The sequence below is a fragment of the Trematomus bernacchii genome, unplaced genomic scaffold (genome assembly GCF_902827165.1).
Source record: "Trematomus bernacchii unplaced genomic scaffold, fTreBer1.1, whole genome shotgun sequence".
Lineage (NCBI taxonomy): Eukaryota > Metazoa > Chordata > Actinopteri > Perciformes > Nototheniidae > Trematomus > Trematomus bernacchii.
The window spans coordinates 17,786,702-17,805,572 of record NW_022987564.1 but is presented as its reverse complement, the minus strand read 5'-3'; the positions used below and the strand labels follow the sequence as shown (position 1 = coordinate 17,805,572).

Below are 18,871 nucleotides of genomic sequence, written 5' to 3'. Positions count from 1 at the left end.
ATCCCAAATGTGACCCTGACAAATAAAACACATTAGAAAAAAGGTAAAGAACCACAGGGAATCCATTAAACTTGCACAATATGAATTCAGTAAATGGTGAGTGCATCAAATCAGATCATCCTTTGGGCATGCTACTATAATGTGAGCTTTGAATGTTTGAGCTCTTTATAAAGTACAATCACTGATGCTACGGGCCATATACTGTAAGCACAGCACTCCTATACAACGATCAGGGGAACTGTTGTTATTCACATTCAAGCATGAAGTCTCCTCAGTGCTATAAACTGTGAGAGGAAGACACCAGGCATCTGAGTCCATTGTGAGCGGAGTGCAAACGGGAGGACATGTGGGTGGATGAATAACACCAGCTGTCTCCAATTACAAACAGGATGCGTCCCCTGCTAACAGCAACAAAACAACTCGCTTTTTTAAATCAAGACACTGAGGTAACTTTAAGCAATATGCCAGATTTCACATTTTGGGGGGCCGTGTTTGTTTTTGCAGTGTTTCAGCCTGTTGATGAGTGGGGAAAAGAAACTATGAAAGGTATGGAAGTTAACAGATGTGTGGAGATGCAATTTGCATATTTAATTTATTCTAATTATTTCATTAGAGCCAGAGTTTTCAAAGTCTGACACTGTTTGCCCCACGCTCAGACAAACACAAGACAACTGCCTCAACTGCAAATGGCTTGGGAATTCTGATATAAAAACATGAAAGATTTTTGTTTTCTTTGGCTGATTTTGACCTCTCGCAGTACTGTTCTTTGTCAAACTTCTAATTGGGATAATTATGATAATCAAGTTTGGAACTTCCTGCACAGTTCCCATGATTTGAGAAATGTAAAAGGGAAGAATAGTGTTGCAAAAGAGTCAGAGTTAGTTCTTTATGCTTTTAACAATATATTTCTTCTACACTGTTGACCACAACATATTACTAGACCGACTGGAAAACTGGGTGGGACTTTCGGCAACAGTTCTAAATTGGTTTGAATCCTACTTAAAGGACGGAAACAACTTTGTTTCTATAGGTAAATACACATCTGAGTTGACAAATATGACATGTGGGGTACCTCAAGGCTCCATCTACCACTGGCTCAGATAATGAAAAACTACAAAATAAGTTACCATAGCTATGCGGATGACACCCACATTTACATAACCATTTCACCAGGAGACTATGCTCCAATTCAAACACTGAGTAAGTGCATTGAACAAATCAATGACTGGATGTGTCAGAACTTTCTCCAATTAAACAAAGATAAAACTGAGGTAATGGTTTTTGGAGCCAAGGCATAACGTATAAAAGTTAGCGCTGAGCTTCAGCCTGCAATGTTCAAAACAACAGATAAAGCCAGAAATCTAGGTGTAGTCATGGACTCTGACCTGAGTTTCAACAGTCATCGACATTGAGAAACGGCCATGGTAAAGCAGCGTTCAGTTATTATGCTCCAAATATCTGGAACAAACTCCCAGAAACCTGCAGGTCCGCTGCAACTCTTACTACTTTTAAATCCAGGTTGAAGACTTTTCTTTTTGCCGCTGCTTTTAATTGATATATTCATATCTTAAACTGCACTGTAACTTTTATTATCTTTGCTTTTTATCTTTGCTTTTAAATTAGTGTTTCTAGATATCATTTTATAATATGTTTCTTAATGCTCTTCATGTCTTTCATTTTTGTAAAGCACTTTGAATTGCCTTGTGTTGAAATGTGCTATATAAATAAACTTGCCTTGCCTTACATTTTGTCAAATTGGCACTAATAGCTGTTTATGACAATGCACCCTTGAAAATAAAAACACCTAACAATGGATTACTAAAGAAAACTTCAAAATGTGATGAAATTGAGGAAACCTGTACAAAAGTAGTGTCTTTTTATCTATACTTTAAACAAAATGATGCCCAGAAAATGTAAGTCACACTGAATTTCAAAATGTGCATGTATAATATGTATGTGTGTTCTGATTTGAAGTGTGATTCTTTTATGCAAATTGGAGCAATCTGGTGCTAAGGGTTTTAAAGTAGCTCCGTGAGCTGTGCCACTAATGCAACTGCTGACTGCGCTGATAAGCAGCCAAAATACAAAGCCAAACTAGAAAAATGTACTTCCTGTTGCTTTCAGAACATCAGTGCACTCTTTTTCACCTTACGCAGAATATAGTTATCTGTTTAATTTGCCACTCCTTTATCACTCAGTTGCTTTTTATTACACATTCATCTTATTTACATGCTAAGGGTTCTTGAAAAGTCATTTATTTTAGATTGTTGCTTTTAAATTGTCAATTTGTTTGACTTGTTCCTGTTTTATGGTGCGTGAGCTTTGCTGTGTGATTTGGGCCCCAAAACAATATTTGCACCGGGGCCAATCACAACCTTGTTACGCCACTGCAGACACATCATATTTTAAATTCATGTTTTCATTTATGTGTCATGCTTTAACATATTATAATACATGTGTATTAGTATAATTTGGATCACAGAATGTTTAAATGAGAGTAACAAATGGATTTGTCATACACTGCGATTGCATTTATTTTTAAGTCTTGTTTAGGGCATAACACAGCGATGTGAATATCTTGGTTTTTCCTGAGTTTACATTATTTCTCTATATTTCTTACACAATTTTTGTATTTCATTCCATGTCGCTACAACATGTGACTGTAAATGTATGTACATTTATAATATAAGTGTGATTGCCTCGGGGAGAGGATGTGTGCGTGTGTTGTGCAGTGTCAACACAATATTTCTGCAGCTCTATCTTTCATTTGTGGTCTCCATGATGAAAAAGGAAAACCAATAACAATTTGGTCACAAAGAAAAGGCTCGTAGGAACCTGGGTTTAGCTTTTTCCTGTAATGTAATAATGATAATTTTATTCATTTACCAATATAAAGAACAAAACAAGATTAAAATAATATTAGCTCAACTTAAAAATGTAGTTCTGGATTTAGGACCTATCATTTTATCAAAGACTGTCTGCTCAAATCATATATAACTTCACATGAGTTGCCACGTCTGAACATTTTCACCAGTCTCCTGTGGTTTTCATCTTGCCTCTAACCAGGATATACCTTGAGAATACTTGTCACATTAAATTGCTTCTTCTTAGTGTTTGGGTCAGAGGGAAAGCTTATTGATAGGAAGGCAGTGATAAGCAGATGGCTGGGGAGGCGCTTGTCAAGGCAATGTAGCAAAGCAGCTTTTGAAAAGCCTGTTTCAAGAACGGACACATTTTTCAGAAAAGTTGAAGTATTGTTGACCTTTCACTGCTCCAAAAATCCTTGTCAGAAAAAACAATGAGAAGCTTTATCTGAAATACTTGGTGTTTCTGGTAGGGTAACAGGCTTAATCAAATCTTACATGGACTTATGACATGTTTACTCACCAAGCATGATGAGGGTGGTTGTCCCTTGTTCGTTTCCAGAAGGGTAGGTGGCGTACTCGCAGGTATATCGACCGGTGTCGGACATTTTAAGGTTAGAAATCCTAATGGACGGGTTCTCCAGGGTGTTGTGGAGGAAGACAACCCGGTCCTTGAAGGAAGGGTTGGGGAAACTCTGTCCGTAGATAGGGTGGTACACAGCAATGTTGTCCCTCTGACCATCAATGGGTTCCCAAATCCAAGACACCTGTCGGAACAAAAGTTTGAGGTTTTTGTTTGTCCAATATTTTTCTTTAAATTCCTATATCTCTATTAAGGACTCAGGTGTGTCTAGCTTTCATTTTAAAGTCATACGAATAAGATGAAAAAACATAAGGAGCTTTTCCAGAATGATCATCTATGATCGAATAATGTTGCCATAAATTCAGCGAACTTTGCCGTGTAACCATAGATATACGGACAACTTTCACTGGGTTCTTTGATAGTTAAGAAAACTTGTACGCATGTTCTGGAGTGTCTTTTTTCTATGATTTCTAAGTCGATTTGTGGGTGTTTTAATTGCAGTCATGTCATACGTGATGATATGCTTGGAAGCAGTGTTTCCATTATGACTCTAAAAAAGAAGGAGTCTGATTTTGAGCATAAATTGCAGCAATCATGGGCTAAGGGCTTCAAAGTACCGTAATTGCTTCCATGAGCTGCGTGTCACTGCCACTGAAGCCGAGTGTTGATCATGGTGGTGAGAGGGACAGATCCTCAGCCAAAGTACATTAGGTAGCTGTTCTTTGAGAAACCCCAGAATACCTTTAATAAGTAGGCTGTATAACTGCTAATTAAATGTTGAGCTGTATATTAATCACCAATAGTGATCACAGTTAGAATGGGAAAGAATGCCCCTTCAGGCTTTATGTTAGTGTCCTTGTGTGGTAACCCCTGCCACCAGTGGGTCAAAGGGTGAGAGCTGGCTTGTGTTGTAAAGAGCTTTGAGTGGTTGCTAACACTAGAGCTAAAAAAGCACTTGCAGTGTTTTCTTTTGGGTCTATCCATACATTAAAGCGTATATGGGAACACATCATATAGGAAATATTCTATGTTTTTGATTTGGCATTGATAGCCTACAGTTTTTTACAGGCTTATTAAAAATGTAGAAATGTACAGAGATACAAAGCTTAGTTGATATATTAACTGACTCCATAGGGTTAGGGTTAGGGTTGGCACAATACTATTTGACTAAGTACAGTAAACTGTATGTTGTATACACTAGGTACTGTACTTATTCATATATCCATTTATAATATAAATGCATATGGCAATCCGATAGTAATCTATATGAGAAATTAAGACGTGTATTACACATACTGTAATCATATGCGAGAACCATCATTTCTGACATTTCCCGAGTTGTTGAAATCTGCACAGTTCTACCTTCTTCAAACCTGAAATAATTCCACTCTTAAAGTAGAAGCAAAATGTCAAACTCAATTAAAGCTGCCAGCATAAGGAGCCCACAATCTATTGTTAGATATAATTAAAGGTTTCTTAGACTGTAGCCATTTCATCATACTTCTTATGGTTTCTGATATGTGAGAGGTATTGATACCTGTAATGGCTGTATGAGACTCTACCACAAGGGAGAACAATGTGATGTTATACCAAATTGATTTTCCTTTCTCTGCAGTTTTCAAAGTGACAGTGTTAAATACAAAGCACTGACTAGAGTGGTAGAGCAGGAAGGTGAGGGAATAAAGTTAATCAATACACCTTTAGCAAATCTATCTATTAGTATTATGACATCTGGAGGAGCAGGGGAGAGAAAGCAGTGGGTTGATGGTTTGTGGAGAGGAAGACTGGTTGTAACCTGTCTCTCAGAGCAGATTGGTGGGTGAGCATGCTTGTTAGATGTTGATTTTAGGCAAAATATCACAAAATTAGATTTGCAATTTCCATAGTTTTCCATGTGAACAAATAGCACATTGATTGCATCCACAACTCAGAGCAGTAGGGATCACACAAGCGTAAAATAGATATATATTTGATTTTGCTATGAAAACTGTACTTATTTAAGTATCCTTGCAAAAACTAAATATGACAGGAATAGACTTGAACATATCATAATAATGTTCTGATTTCCCTTTGACCGATATTAACAGAGCTTGAACGCATCATAGTGCAACTCAACCTTGCTCCATCGACCACTTGGTCGCTAGTGTTGCTTGGACCGCTAACAGCTAGCTTTAACTAGCTCTCCCCTGCTGATTTCAAAACAGATTGTGGTTCACAATGTAGCAATTATCAGGGAAAATATAGTGTTGGTCCCCTGGAAGCATTCATGGTGAGTTTACTGCCTCCCAAACACATTTTCAATCAAAAAGGGCTGTCACGAGAACCACTTCTTGGTACTCAAGTATTGGTTCTTGTGACAGCCCTAGTCAAGACAAAAGGTTTGTCATATAATCAACAGCACCATTGTTGCCTGCATTGGACTCGCACGTTTTTGCGAAGGTGAGTACGTATGCGGGGTAGGGGATTTAAGAGAACTTTTCTAAGTCAATACAAACGATTCCTATCGGCAAAGAAATGCTAATTATTGAGCCTTTCCATCTACCATCTACCACTATGCAAATATGAGGGAGTTGTACTCTTAAATGAACAGGTGGTGGTAATCTTTTGTTTTATAAATCTCTTCTGTGTTGCTTTTTTATACAGATGGCTGGAAACGCACTTAATAACTCATTTTTCGTTGCTAAAATAAACACATAGGTTCCTTTAGAAAGCAATCTTACATAGTCATTCTGAGTTCCAGAGTTTCCATAGCCACTTAAAAACCCAAAGTAGTCTTCCATCGTACCTGTGTGAGTTTGGTCCGGCCTCCTCCATCGATGAACTCGCAGCGGAGATCAACAGTCTCTGTGGGGTACGCCTCCACCTCCTCCTCGACACGCACTTTCTGAGATACGATCCCTGAAGGAAGAGGAAGAAGGAGGAGACAAAGAGGAAGATTATGATTCATCCACTAAACCAATATTGTGTGAATAATTGAACATGTTTGTTTGTATTGGAAAGGAAAGAGGAACTTGAACTAACAAAGGATAAGATGGAAAAGATCAAGAAAGAGAAAAAGCAATCAGGGAACAATCTGGAAGGCAGCAGCAGCTCAGCCTGTCGAGCCTTTGGTTGGGAACCGGAAGGTTGTCGGTTCAAGACCCCGTACACACTAAGGTCTGGTACTTTGAGAGCATCCTGGGACTGCCAAGGGGCACTTAGGGAATGCACCAGACCCCCCCAAATTGATCCCCTGTATTCAGTATATTGTAACTGCCCACTTCTCTTTATACTAGGATGGGCTAAAGTCGACAAAAAAAGTCCATTTGAATTATATTCTATCCATTTGTATTATTTTGGTGCTTTAATTTAATTACATTTCTATTATGTTGGAAGGAAGGATACATGAATGTGTTCACGATGATATGAAACAAGGTTATAAAGAAGTGTGACCGGAATGAGGGGGAATTAAGAAAGAAACAAAGAGATAACAGAAAGTTCTTTCAACAGACAGAAAAAGCATATGAATCATGAGCCCTTGATAAGAGCCCCAGGCATAGACTTAGCCGGCGTGTTTCAGGAAGACCCTCCTCATTACAAAAAAAGCTTGTCTACCAGTCGGCATCGCTAGGGGGCGAGCGTTTAGGAACCCCCCACGACTCCAGTACTGCTTATTTAATTCGATCGAGATTCAGTGGAAGGCACCTGTGAGTGTTGGCTTGAGAACAGGTTGAACAGAAACAAGTCGGGGGGGGGCTGTACAGATGAAAGGAGGACGGGCAGAGGCGAGCACCTGCTGACCTGAGGGCTGTTTCAGTATTCTGCAGGTTTATTGGACGAGTGGAATGATTTCTTAGCATTCCTTTCTAACCCTGTGATCAACACACTGTGTGAGGCTCATGTCTTGTAAGACTTCTTTTGAACTTATTCTTGGTACAATTCATATATATAAGTAAAAAACTATGCAGCTGTGATGCCCTTTTATCCGTTCTTTTTCCCCCCCCAAACAAGAATCAATGATGGCCCAGATCCCGCCTGTCAGGTCTCTGCTCTGTTCAAATACACCCAGGAGAGCCCGGCTTGCACTGACTCTCAGACAGATTTGACAAATAAAGCTTGTGTAGCAGAAAAATGCATTTGAGGCTTTCAACAAGTAGAGGAGTTTGCAGGAAAGCATCAGAAAAACCCTGATCAGGGCACAAAAGGAAGCCTAGGTACTTTAAAGTGGACCTTAGACTTGTTTTCTGTGTTTATTAAAACGATTTAGGCAGTTTAGAGAATTTTTAGCAATGGTTTTGTTTTGACTAGTTGTCAGCACGCACCTCTCAACCGGGGAGACGAATTACAGCAGTTGTGTTAAAACTGTGTATTTGATGTATATGTATTATAAAGACAATAAATAACACTTGCTGTAGTGCATTTCTTGAAATGAATGCACTTTAATGAACTTGTAATCCTTCTCATAAAATGGTGAAATTGACTGAAAGAGAATAAAAGCAAGAGGAAGGATCAGAGAGAGCAAGTTGTAATCCTTTGTTTATGCAAGTCCAGCAGCTCAATGTGTTTGGCAGATTCCATATACAATCAAGGGACATTTTTGATTTCATTTCATTTCCTTTTGATACGATGAGCTCCGTCATTAAGCCTCTTTATGCTCACTCCCTCCCATCACTATGCTCCCCTATCCTCCCTCGCTCGCCCTGCTCCTTTAGCTGCTCCCTGCCTGGCGCCCATGCAGTGATCCGGACCCCTGCCGTGAACCCCCTGCCAGTCCAATCCCACCAAGGTCTTCTCTCCCCCGCCTCCCCTCTGCCCGCTCAGCCAGCCTCTGCGCCTGTAAAGATACAATTATTGTGGGGAGCGGGCCTCTCGCTTCTCTTCACAAGAAACGTGGATAAGCGCTCGCTAACCGCTAGCTAGACCCGGGTGGTTGCAGTGAAAAAGCCTCTTAGTGTGCGAGGGATTGATTAGGACAATATGCTCCATGCCACAGCAGAGAGGTGAATGGGCTGGCTGGGGTTTAGCCCGCGAATCAGCTGTAAAACACACATTAACAAAGAATTGGAAGTGTGTGTATGCCGGAGGGGGTGAGGAGTTGTTTTGGAATTGCAGCATGCATGCACCCACGTCTCCGCCCCAAGTGTGCAGGAATGTGTGTGTGTGATTACTGTACGGCAGAGAGTGTGTGTTTGCATAAATCACACAATCTTGTTTTAATGTGACTGCATACAACACTGACAGTCATTGAACCACAGTCTCTACCCTGAGGGAGACAATGGGCTGTCAAGCTAGTTATCTCTTCCCACTGTAGGCACACGGGGACATGCACACACATGCAGGCAGATCACAGGCTGTCAGACGAGTTTATCCACGGCGTGAATCAACAGGAATAGCAGCGACGAACCAACAGTTCATCTCCGTCTTCCATTTCTGTCACGTTGTTCTTTTCCCTCTATATTTTGTGTCTCATGCACAAACACACACTCTCATTTCCCTTCAATTAAAAACGACAATGCACGTCTCCTACTATTTAGGAGGAAGCCGAAATGCAAAGATCCACACCATATTGGGCAAACCACAAATAACATAAAGCTTTGGGGAATTCATGGCAGTCAATATAATTAATTATGTGGTGCAAAGGCACAGGAGAGGAAGAGGAAGATGATGGAGAGGTGGTGAAAGACTAAAAAGTGAAAAAGTCAGGAAGAGTCTGAAAGGAAAGGAACATGAAGAGGAATTCACGAGGAAGCAGAGTGCAGCAGTAATAAAATAGCAACACGAAGAAAAGTCAGGAAGAAATAAAGTAAAGAGACTGAAGGCGATAGAGCTGCAGGGGAGACTGGAGGAAGAAATTAAGAGGGATGAAGAATGATAGCAACTGCAGAGTAGAGATGTGAGATATGAGCAGATAAAAAGTGAAAAAACAGTGAAAGAGTGAAAGGGAATGGAGCAAAGAGCATGAGATCGCATCAGAAATGATTCATTTCCTCAGAGTCTGGATTTAAAAAGCCCCGTGGAGGGCGAGCTGAGAGCGGACGAGATGAAGGGAGAGGAAGAACAAAGTTTCTCTTCTCACTCTTTACACAGGCCTATAAGAACAACTTGCTCGCAAAATAAGTTGCAGCTGGTGGGCGTTTTGCTGTTCTTTTGGTTTTTGGGGTCAAGATTCTGAGCTTTGTTGCAGTTATATTCAATAAGATGAGTTTTTAACGTATCCATACAAACAAAAGAATATGGTACTAAAGGCTTGAGAACATTGTCTGGAATCTATAATTCACTTAAACTTCAGGGAGAAGGACTTAAACAGCTAAGTTAGAAGCCAAAACACTCGAGGCAACTTTTGGGAAAACATTTCACTTTACAGATTAATAGTCGTTTTTAAAGGGGCACGACACAATTATTTCAGTTGGATGTACTTCATTGTTTAAGATTCCAGCTAATCAACTTGCTTTACCAAAATGTAATTTATTTGTGAAAATAAAATAAAAGATGGATACTATTGAGTGAAAGATAATATTAAGAAATGTACAATGAGTACAAAAAAACCTGAGTAAAAGATATCTCTGCTTCTTCAAACCAACAATTCTTATACGTTCCACAACGAATTGAAGTGAAACACCAAATTGTTGTAAGGCTCATAATTTTCTAACAATGTCTAAAGATATTTTAAAAGCTAGTTGACGGTTTTAATAGATTGTTTTCTTCCAACACACCATAAAAATTATATTTCCTTTTGCAAGAGAAGAACGATTTTCACTGAATGTTTCAGGCAGCTCAGGAAAAAAGTTGTTTTTTCTCAAAAACCTCTTCAAAGATCAATAAGAAACAAGGCTGAATAGAGCTGCTTTCAGATCAGGCAAATACTCTTGAAAAAATAGAAAGAAAAATAAATCCTGAGCCATAGATCAATGACGAGACACATTGTATGTTCTGCCTCTTGATCAACGGTCAACACAAGCTATGAGATGTATTATCCTGACTAAACTCAGATCCTGATTGTTACAGTAGTAGAACTTGAAAGCGGTGACTTCACATTAAACACTTGACTGCAGGTATGCTTCCATTGTGTCCTCGCAGTGATTCATACGTATGTTTTCCTGCTATCAAGGAGATTGGTGTCAATGCGCCACTATGATCATCTCAGTCTTCTCCATTATTTGCTCACAACCCCAACGATCCCACAATTTGCGACTTATCCTCAGAAGGAGTCACCGACGATGGGAGCATCGGCTGTACGTAAATTGGAAAGCGAAAGAGAAGAGGCGGTTAAATGAACGGCCACACTCCGCTTCCCCCCCGATGCACCGGAGACATGAATCACAGTTAATTGACATTTAGAGGCTTGTGGCATTTGCCTGTTTATGTGGTGCTTCCCCGTGTAGACAGTCACGCAGCGTAAAGCGTGAGGAATATGCTGATGGGGGTGCACACTCATGCACATTATCATCCAAATCACATACTTATAGAGGGGCGGTGAACCACAGCGGTTTTGTTTTGGGCGCTCATAATGTCAGTTATGTCAGCTTTTATCTGGGTGATTGGCAAGAGCTTTCAGACACTTAATTGGAACGAGTTAACACGTGTGAAAGCTAAAAGTGTTGCAAAGAGAACTATTTGTACACAACAGCAGGCTATGTCACCGCTAGTTGTATTCTCTTTGTGAACAAATGAGACAAAAGCCCAGATGACAGGCAGAAAGGCAATACATTCAAAGACAAATCTATTTATTCATCAGAATACACTTATTCCCTGGGGGAAATGAGGTATCGTGATAGTTGCACCATATTCAAATTAAATAAATAAACACAAGTTGAAGTAAAAACATGAAATAAAAGTCATTGTAGCCATAGGGACACAGCGTCTGAGGCAATGCAAAAGGCGGCAACTCAGCAGCGAAAGAAAACGCAAAATCTCTCTCTACAAGAACGTTGAAAGAGGATACAGCTTAATAAGTGACAAATGTAAGTTATTAACAAAAACACATTTGTGAAATAAGAAAGCTACAAGTTGAACACAGTACAAATCTAGCAGGAGCATCTGCAACTGGCTGTGTGCACGGCGCACTAGAATCATCACTCTGTTACCCCTGCAGGAAGACAAGGGTTTAACTGTGTCATCAAACCACTTCATCAATTCTCTGTCCTTCAGCTTTTGTCACTCAGGTATAAAAGCAGGTCGAGGTGAGATGTACCAGCTTTTGTCGAGAGACAGCTGTCGAGAGCAGCAGAGCATAAATTAAGCTTAAGGCCACTCGTATAACTGTAGCTAACAAGGGATGGAAAAGGATTTAAGAATCATGCAGAGAAGGTTTTAACCACAGTTACTTTGCACTGCGTAGCCTTGTTGTTATTTCATGATTTCAGTATGAAAGCAGCTGCATGTTCTGTCACAAAGTAAGAGGGAAAGGATGGATGAGAGGAAGCATATCAGTCCACATAAATATGTGAGACACCAGAGATGACTGTTGGAAAACAACAGTCATGATGAATGCAGGTAGCGTCACCATGTTGTCTTCTCTCATTTGTTTCTTCTTTTACAGTTTGTGTGGACTGTCAGACGGACTTCTTAGGGTCATCCATCACGTTATAAATTCGTTTTTAGTCACTTGTGGGAAGCAGAAACAAGGTTTGAAAACCATGCTGACACATCGTCTCACTAAAGTGAAGACTATTTATGCATGGAGAAGATATATGGAGCAACTGGGGCTGGAAGGATACTTTCAGTGTTATGTGTGTGTGTGTTTCTGTACAGCTATCCTTGTGAGGACCACTGTTTACAGAGTGAAGACATTTGGCCTCCATTCATGTCTGGTTTTAGGGAAGGTTGGGATTTAAACATGTCTTCCATTCCAATGACTGGTAACAAAAATGTAATCAGTAACGTAATCTTAGTAAGACAATATATGTTTTCTCATGTTGCTTTTGGCTTACCTTAATGACAAATCCAATACCAAAATTAACAAAAAGAAAATAAACATCAATAAGATGTCTTTTACTTAAGTGTATTGTATAACACAACAATGTAACCTTTGCAAAAAAGAAACCAAGATGTTTCATATAAAAACATTCTCATATAAAATTGTATAGCTATAGTAAATGTGTTGTAACATGGAAATCCAGCTAGTAATCCCAATTCTTTTTTGATATGTACTAGTAATGTGATTATGTCATTAATGTTATTTTGTATGTAACTGTATAGGGAATACTGCTACATTTCTTTCCGTTTCCTGATTACATCACCTGTAATCCGTCCATCGAGCAGCGTCTTCCACACAAGTAGTAACGCGATCCATTGTTGATATGACAATATTGATTTGTATCTGTATGTTCTTCAAAGAAAATGTGTCAAGGCTTTCATCACATTCTTCTTCCTGTTTGATAGTTTAAAAAGCATATTGATCGTGTGCACTGTACATATCACACACACACAGCACAGCCATTAGGAAAATCTATGAAAATCTGATGCACATGACATGTACACATGATGAAAAACAGGTCTTCCAGTGTGTCACAGAAGAGAAGGGTAAAGCTGGCGCTGATTGACGGTTTCATCCACCGGGGAGCTGAGTTAGCGCTAATTGACAGCCCATAATCATGGCATTTTGCGTTGGCTTTAAAGTAAAAGGACACTGATCAGCGATGTGGTGGAAGAAGAGGAAATAAGAGATGAATTGTCACAAAGACGGCTGTGGTTTCACACACACAGTTACCGTTAGCTGTCATCTCTGTGTGTGAGAGGATTTGTTACCGCAGAGATGCTAATACAGCTGAAATTCCAAAATGAGATATTGAAAAATCCTAGGTGGTTATTAATGGAAAGCAGAAAATTGCATTATGTCTTCAAATACTGGAGCTCAGTCCTGCATATTCTACGGCACGGAATTAAAGCTAATGCTCAGATGAGGGATTGTAGATGATCTCTGATTTGTGTCTGCTTTTGAATGAGATTTTAAATGACTAGATATAAATGTGCTTTTATGTGAGACCAGAGCTGGTGTTGATGTTTGTTCTGTACTGAAAACATTCAAATTAATTATTAGAAATGGGTAATCGTAATTGAAAAACATTATCAACATCCAGTGAAGGCAATGAACCTGAACTTATTACATAGCTTGGGTACCATCTATTGAAAAGTGTAGAGATTGGAACATCCATTCGTAAGTAATATTGAGCTAAAAAAGCCCCGCAATGAGTGTGATAAAGAACAACCAACCCCAATACAATATATTTCTTTGTATTTAGAAAAAAACTAAAAGTTTTCACTCCTCATTACTGGAGGAATTATTGTCTGGCCACACTTCAGTGACCTGAATCAACTCTAATTGGCACATACAGCTTGTGGTCTTTGCCTGATTAGATATAGCTCTTAAAGAATATGTGATGAAAGTGCATGGTGCCACTCTGAGAAGTTTAAGTGGGGGAATTGGAAAAGTTTGTCACAGCTGGAAGCACACTCAACAATCTCTGCAAAAAGTGTGATTAGCTCCTTGATGTGATTTCAAAACTGCATTCTCTCCACCTTTTATTAATGGTTAGAGATCTTAGAAATGATGATTCAGATCGCTAGGCCCGTCCGGAGGGATAAAGCAGGTCGCTGAAATGTATTCCTGAACACAAAAGAGACATTTTGACTTTCTTTACATTGTAAGAAACAATAATTGGGACAAAAACTTAAAAATACACAATTTGACTTACAGTATAACATGCTAGAAATGCCTCCATTGTAGTCCTTTGTTTACTTCTGTAACATAATGACATCATGATGTAACATGTGGGCTTCTTTTGGCTAGCGCTACAACACATTGTACGTGATAGGCTAAGGGGCGGGACATCTCCTAGCGGTTGACCAATCACAACAGAGCCAGCCAGCTAACCAATCAGAGCAGACTGGGCTCTGGTTTCAGACAGAGGGTGAAACGAGGTGCTGCAGCACAGGTAGAATGATAAAAATAAAGAGCTTTTTGAACATTAAAGCATGTAGACATGTCCCAGTAGAGACTAAATACAAATATGAACCTGAAAATGAGCATAACATGTCCTCTTTAAATCCTTAAATTAAGTCACAATGCTCCTTATTTAAAGTCCTTCTCCCTTAATGTATTGAACTTCCTTAGTTGTACTTTGAATTGTGTCCTGTGTACTGTACTGTAAAGCACTTTGTACATCCATGTTGAGAAGGGTGCTATATAAATAAAGTTTTACTTACTTACTTCCTTAGTAGGACAAAACACAGCAAGGATCATTCAAATATGCAAATAATTGAATAGAAGTTAGTTTAAGGAAAGCAGTTTTACTTTATGAGTAATTATGAGTAATGGTGGAAAGTTTTAATTATCTTTTGGCATTGTCTATGTTCAGATAAGTGTGAGATTTGATAGACTGTTCTACAAAGGAAAAAAGAAATACAATAATAAAGTTTGGAATGACATAAATGGGCAGCTGACAGCTCAGATAATTGGCATATTTAAAACTGTTGGTGGCTTTTCAGTGTAACAATGTTGTCGGCTGACAACCCATTAACTCCAGTATGGTAATTTCATGTTGGGTTATTTTTTTATTTTTTTACTGGAATTGAATTGGGCTGCATAATCCTCTGCGGGCTGACAAAATGATATTACCTGTGGGCTTTTGAAACCTTTTCAAAATCCTTCTGCATTCTTTTCAATATCTCACAAAAAGGTACCCTGCTATTCATTCCTGAAAAGTTAGCATTTTGCAGATTCCTATGCATGATTGGAGCATTAATACAATTGCAGTCTATACAGATGGTGTGTGTGTTGTTAGAGAAAGATTACTTACAATGAGAATCAAAGCTAACCCACCAGTAATTGCTATTTGTGAGTAAACAACTTCTACTGAATAAAACCAACTGTAATCAAGCTTTTATTGTCCTTGTGCTAATACATTAGCACGGATTTCTTATTTACACTAGCTCCTTCCCTCCTACAAGAGGCTGAAAAGGTTCATGATAAGGCTCACAAAAGCCGTTGTTGTAAAAATGAATAAGTGGTGGATGTGCAATTTAGTAATACTGCAGTAATTGTAGGGCTTTTGGTGAAGAAAGCTTTAAACTCCCACTCGTTTGGGAATTTCATTGGGTCTTTCTCTGATAAAATAGGATTATCTGAAAGCGTAAATATTAATTATACTGTACATTATATGTATGTCTATTGGTTGAGCTTTCTCCCTAAATATGTGAAATATTATACACTTATTCATGTTTGTGAAAACCTACCTGGTATAAACCTGTTTTATTTTATTCTGATACGGCAACCGTTTAAACTGCTGTTTTATTAGTGTCAAAGTACACTAAAAAATGCATTTCCAAGGGTAGCAACTTTAAAAGTAGCCTATTGAACATTGGGTTTTATGCAATAACCACTTGAACAAACAGATGTGTTAATAAATACCACAACGGAGTGATTTTAAAGAATGTTTTACTTGATACAAACTCAAGTCAGAAGTGTTCCAAAGATGTCATATAAGATTTGTATTCATGGGAAAAGTGTGTGCAGTTTAGAGAGTTTGGTCCATCTGAATACTGTATGTGTCAAGTTTAGAATAATGGTACTAAAACCTTCTTGTGTGATTATCTCATACTTGTCACTTAACCTGCAATATTTATAATATCTCCACATTGTTTTACTTTTGAGTCATTTTAAAGGCATACCTAAAAGGATGTATTATTGTACAGAAGCTGACAGCATAGAGGCTGGAGGACTGAGCCTTGACTCAAGGGGCCTTTCTCACAGAGCAGGATTACAGAGTTTACTGAAAGTTTGGTGAGTACAATCCGGAACCCCCTTCAGAGCTGGAACATGGTCTGAAGTAGAGCGGAGCTGTTCTGGCTGTTGCACGGTGTCCACACAACTTTGTAATCCTGCTTTGTGAGAAAGGCCCCTGGACGGGCTGGACATGTCTGGGAAAAGTGAACAAGAGATTCCTTCAACAAATACTGCAGGGGTGCAAGGTATCCAACCTTAAAGCTGCTCTGGGCATTACTCTGGTGATTGTTCCCAGGTGTTGAGCGAATGGGCAACACATTCTCACACCAATCTCTTCAAAACCAGCAGCTCCATCAGTGGCTCTACGCTTCAAACGATTCAGTTCTAGGTACATCTCTAGCGTCAGTTTTGGAGGGTGACGACGAGTTCTGCTCGTAATGTAGTAGTTTCAAAATAAACGTATAAAGCGAGTTTAGGTTGAAGCAACAAAACTACTTGATTATGGTTAAGAAACGATCGTTTTTGATGTCAGGTGACCAACGGCTGACTTGACTACTAACTGCCATGAATGTTCACCTTGGACAAAGTCCTTTGTTTGTTTGACCAATCTCCCGCCCAGTCAAATGGAGCTTATCATGATCATATAGTACTCCAGTACCTCTCTGCGTCTACAAATGGCATTGGTGTGTTGACATTATTTATAAGCGCAGTGTGTCAAAAACTGATCCTAAAGGGTGCCTCTGTGCGTCAGTTTCAGAAATGGTGAATGACCAAACTTCCGTATTTGACGTATTGTCTGAAGTGAGAATGGGTTTGTGTATTGATAAAGATGCAGCATGCTGCTAAAAATAAGTTTAAAGATCAGACAGAGCTTCCCTGGATGAACCAAAGTTAAAAGACAAAAGTTCAGCGCGGTGTGCTTTCCATCAGAATGCACCAAGGGACATGCCTGGGTGTATCATCTACAAACTAAAGCCTTCCCACTGCGGGCTTCATTTACACATTAAATAACAAGAGCAACAGCAGAAACGTTGAGGTAAAGAACACCAGGTTCAATATCTGAGGTCTATGCTTTCAAAGGCCCACCTTTACAACTTACGCTCTGATCCTCTGTTGTACAGAAGGCAGTGTCACTCAATATCAACAAGATGTGAAAAGCATATTCAGGTGAAAACGAAGGCAGCAATTGTACAGAAAGTTCACTGTAAGAAGATCAACGGTGCTCTTTTACAGCGGAGGACAAAAGAAGACGGGAGAAAGTGAAGCGAGGCAATGTCCATATGCTGAGCTGCATTAAATGATACTTCTCCGACTTATCTTTACAAAACAAAAGATCTGCAGCGCCGTGTCCGTGGCTTTTGTTCCCTGCCTCTTTTCATGTGAAGGCATTTATTTTCAAGCCCCTGCCTTGTGGATCAAGGCTGCATGGCTCTCCTCAGAGAACCATTGAAGAGTTTGTCTTCTCTCTATCTGATGTGCTTCCACTGCTCGATACACTCGCATTCTGCCGCACAGATCAAAGGCTAGCGAGGAATTCTTCAAAAGGAATAAAAAAAAATAAAAAAAAGGAGATCAAGATATAAGAGATGTAGCTCTGAACACATTTGATGGTTATCCAATATTGGTAGAGAGGACAAGCAAAGGCAAACGGGGCATGGCAAGCGTGAAATTGGGAGAGAATATTCAGAATTCAAAGGTCCTTCACAAAACTTGGATCTTATTTCATCTGTTATTTTCTTCAGGGGGGATCAGGGAATGTACAGCAGTAATTTAACGGGACAGAAATGTATAGATTACATGGTACTACTTGATATCTATAGACATCAATCTTTGCCCTTTAAATGCCCAATTCAGTTTCCATAGACTCACATGTTCTCTACTTGTGTAATCACGGAAATGGAATGAATTGGCTGATGGATATATGATATGAAAGCAATGATAACAGGTTTCCTCTCAAATTTGAATTAGATTGATATTGAAAACCAAAAGCCAAAACATTATAATAATGTTGAAACCAGAGAGTGCCCATGAAGGCATCCTGAGAGACAACTTGCTTCAATGCATGTTATCAACCACACTTCAGTTCATTCATTTCACTCTGAACTCTAGATGCTGGGTCTTCAAAAAGTGGTTGGTGACCCCCATGGGGCCTTAGTTACTAACCAGATAATGTTTTGAACCTTTTTGTTCTTTCAAAAATGTAAATAAGTCTGAAAATAAACATTTAAGGAACCTGAATGCAACATACAGTAGGAATTACAAAGACAAGCTGGCCTACTCATAAAAAGTAGTTAGCTATGTGTAATATATATAAGTATTGTTTTCACCATAAAAGGGCTATATTTATATATTGCAGAACACATAATTGTTAGCCTAGTTAAATAGGCAACTTCATAATCTTGAAAGTATTTATATTTGCAACTAAGGACACCAGGGTGCAGAAAACATTTTCAGCATTTTATGGGGTATCTCCAACTGATTGTAAGTTTTTTACTGACTCTTAATTAGCCTTGAAACAATGATATATTTACTAGTGACTTATTTCCTTTCATCAGATGCTTGTGTTGCCTGACCCAGCCTGAATCTGTTTGGCTGTGGATACTGGCATGCAGCCCGGCTCGTTTTTTTATTCCCATTTTTTGCCAAACTGCTCCTGGCACAGGGATCTTCACACCTATCTACAGTATCGGCGATCACCAGGATCTATTTTCTGATCTCTAT

General features: G+C 39.2%; 1 protein-coding gene across 2 annotated transcripts in view; it reads right to left on the bottom strand.

The window, feature by feature from the left end:
- pvrl2l (PVR cell adhesion molecule related 2 like) overlaps positions 1-18,871 on the bottom strand; it is a 299,167-nt gene that overhangs the window by 172,876 nt on the left and 107,420 nt on the right. For both annotated transcript variants that reach the window (XM_034124712.1, XM_034124713.1), the window contains exons 2-3: positions 6,233-6,345; positions 3,388-3,631 (exon numbers count right to left, since the gene is read on the bottom strand). In XM_034124712.1, the coding sequence (XP_033980603.1) occupies positions 3,388-3,631; positions 6,233-6,345 (357 nt within the window). The remainder of the gene's footprint in view (positions 1-3,387; positions 3,632-6,232; positions 6,346-18,871) is intronic.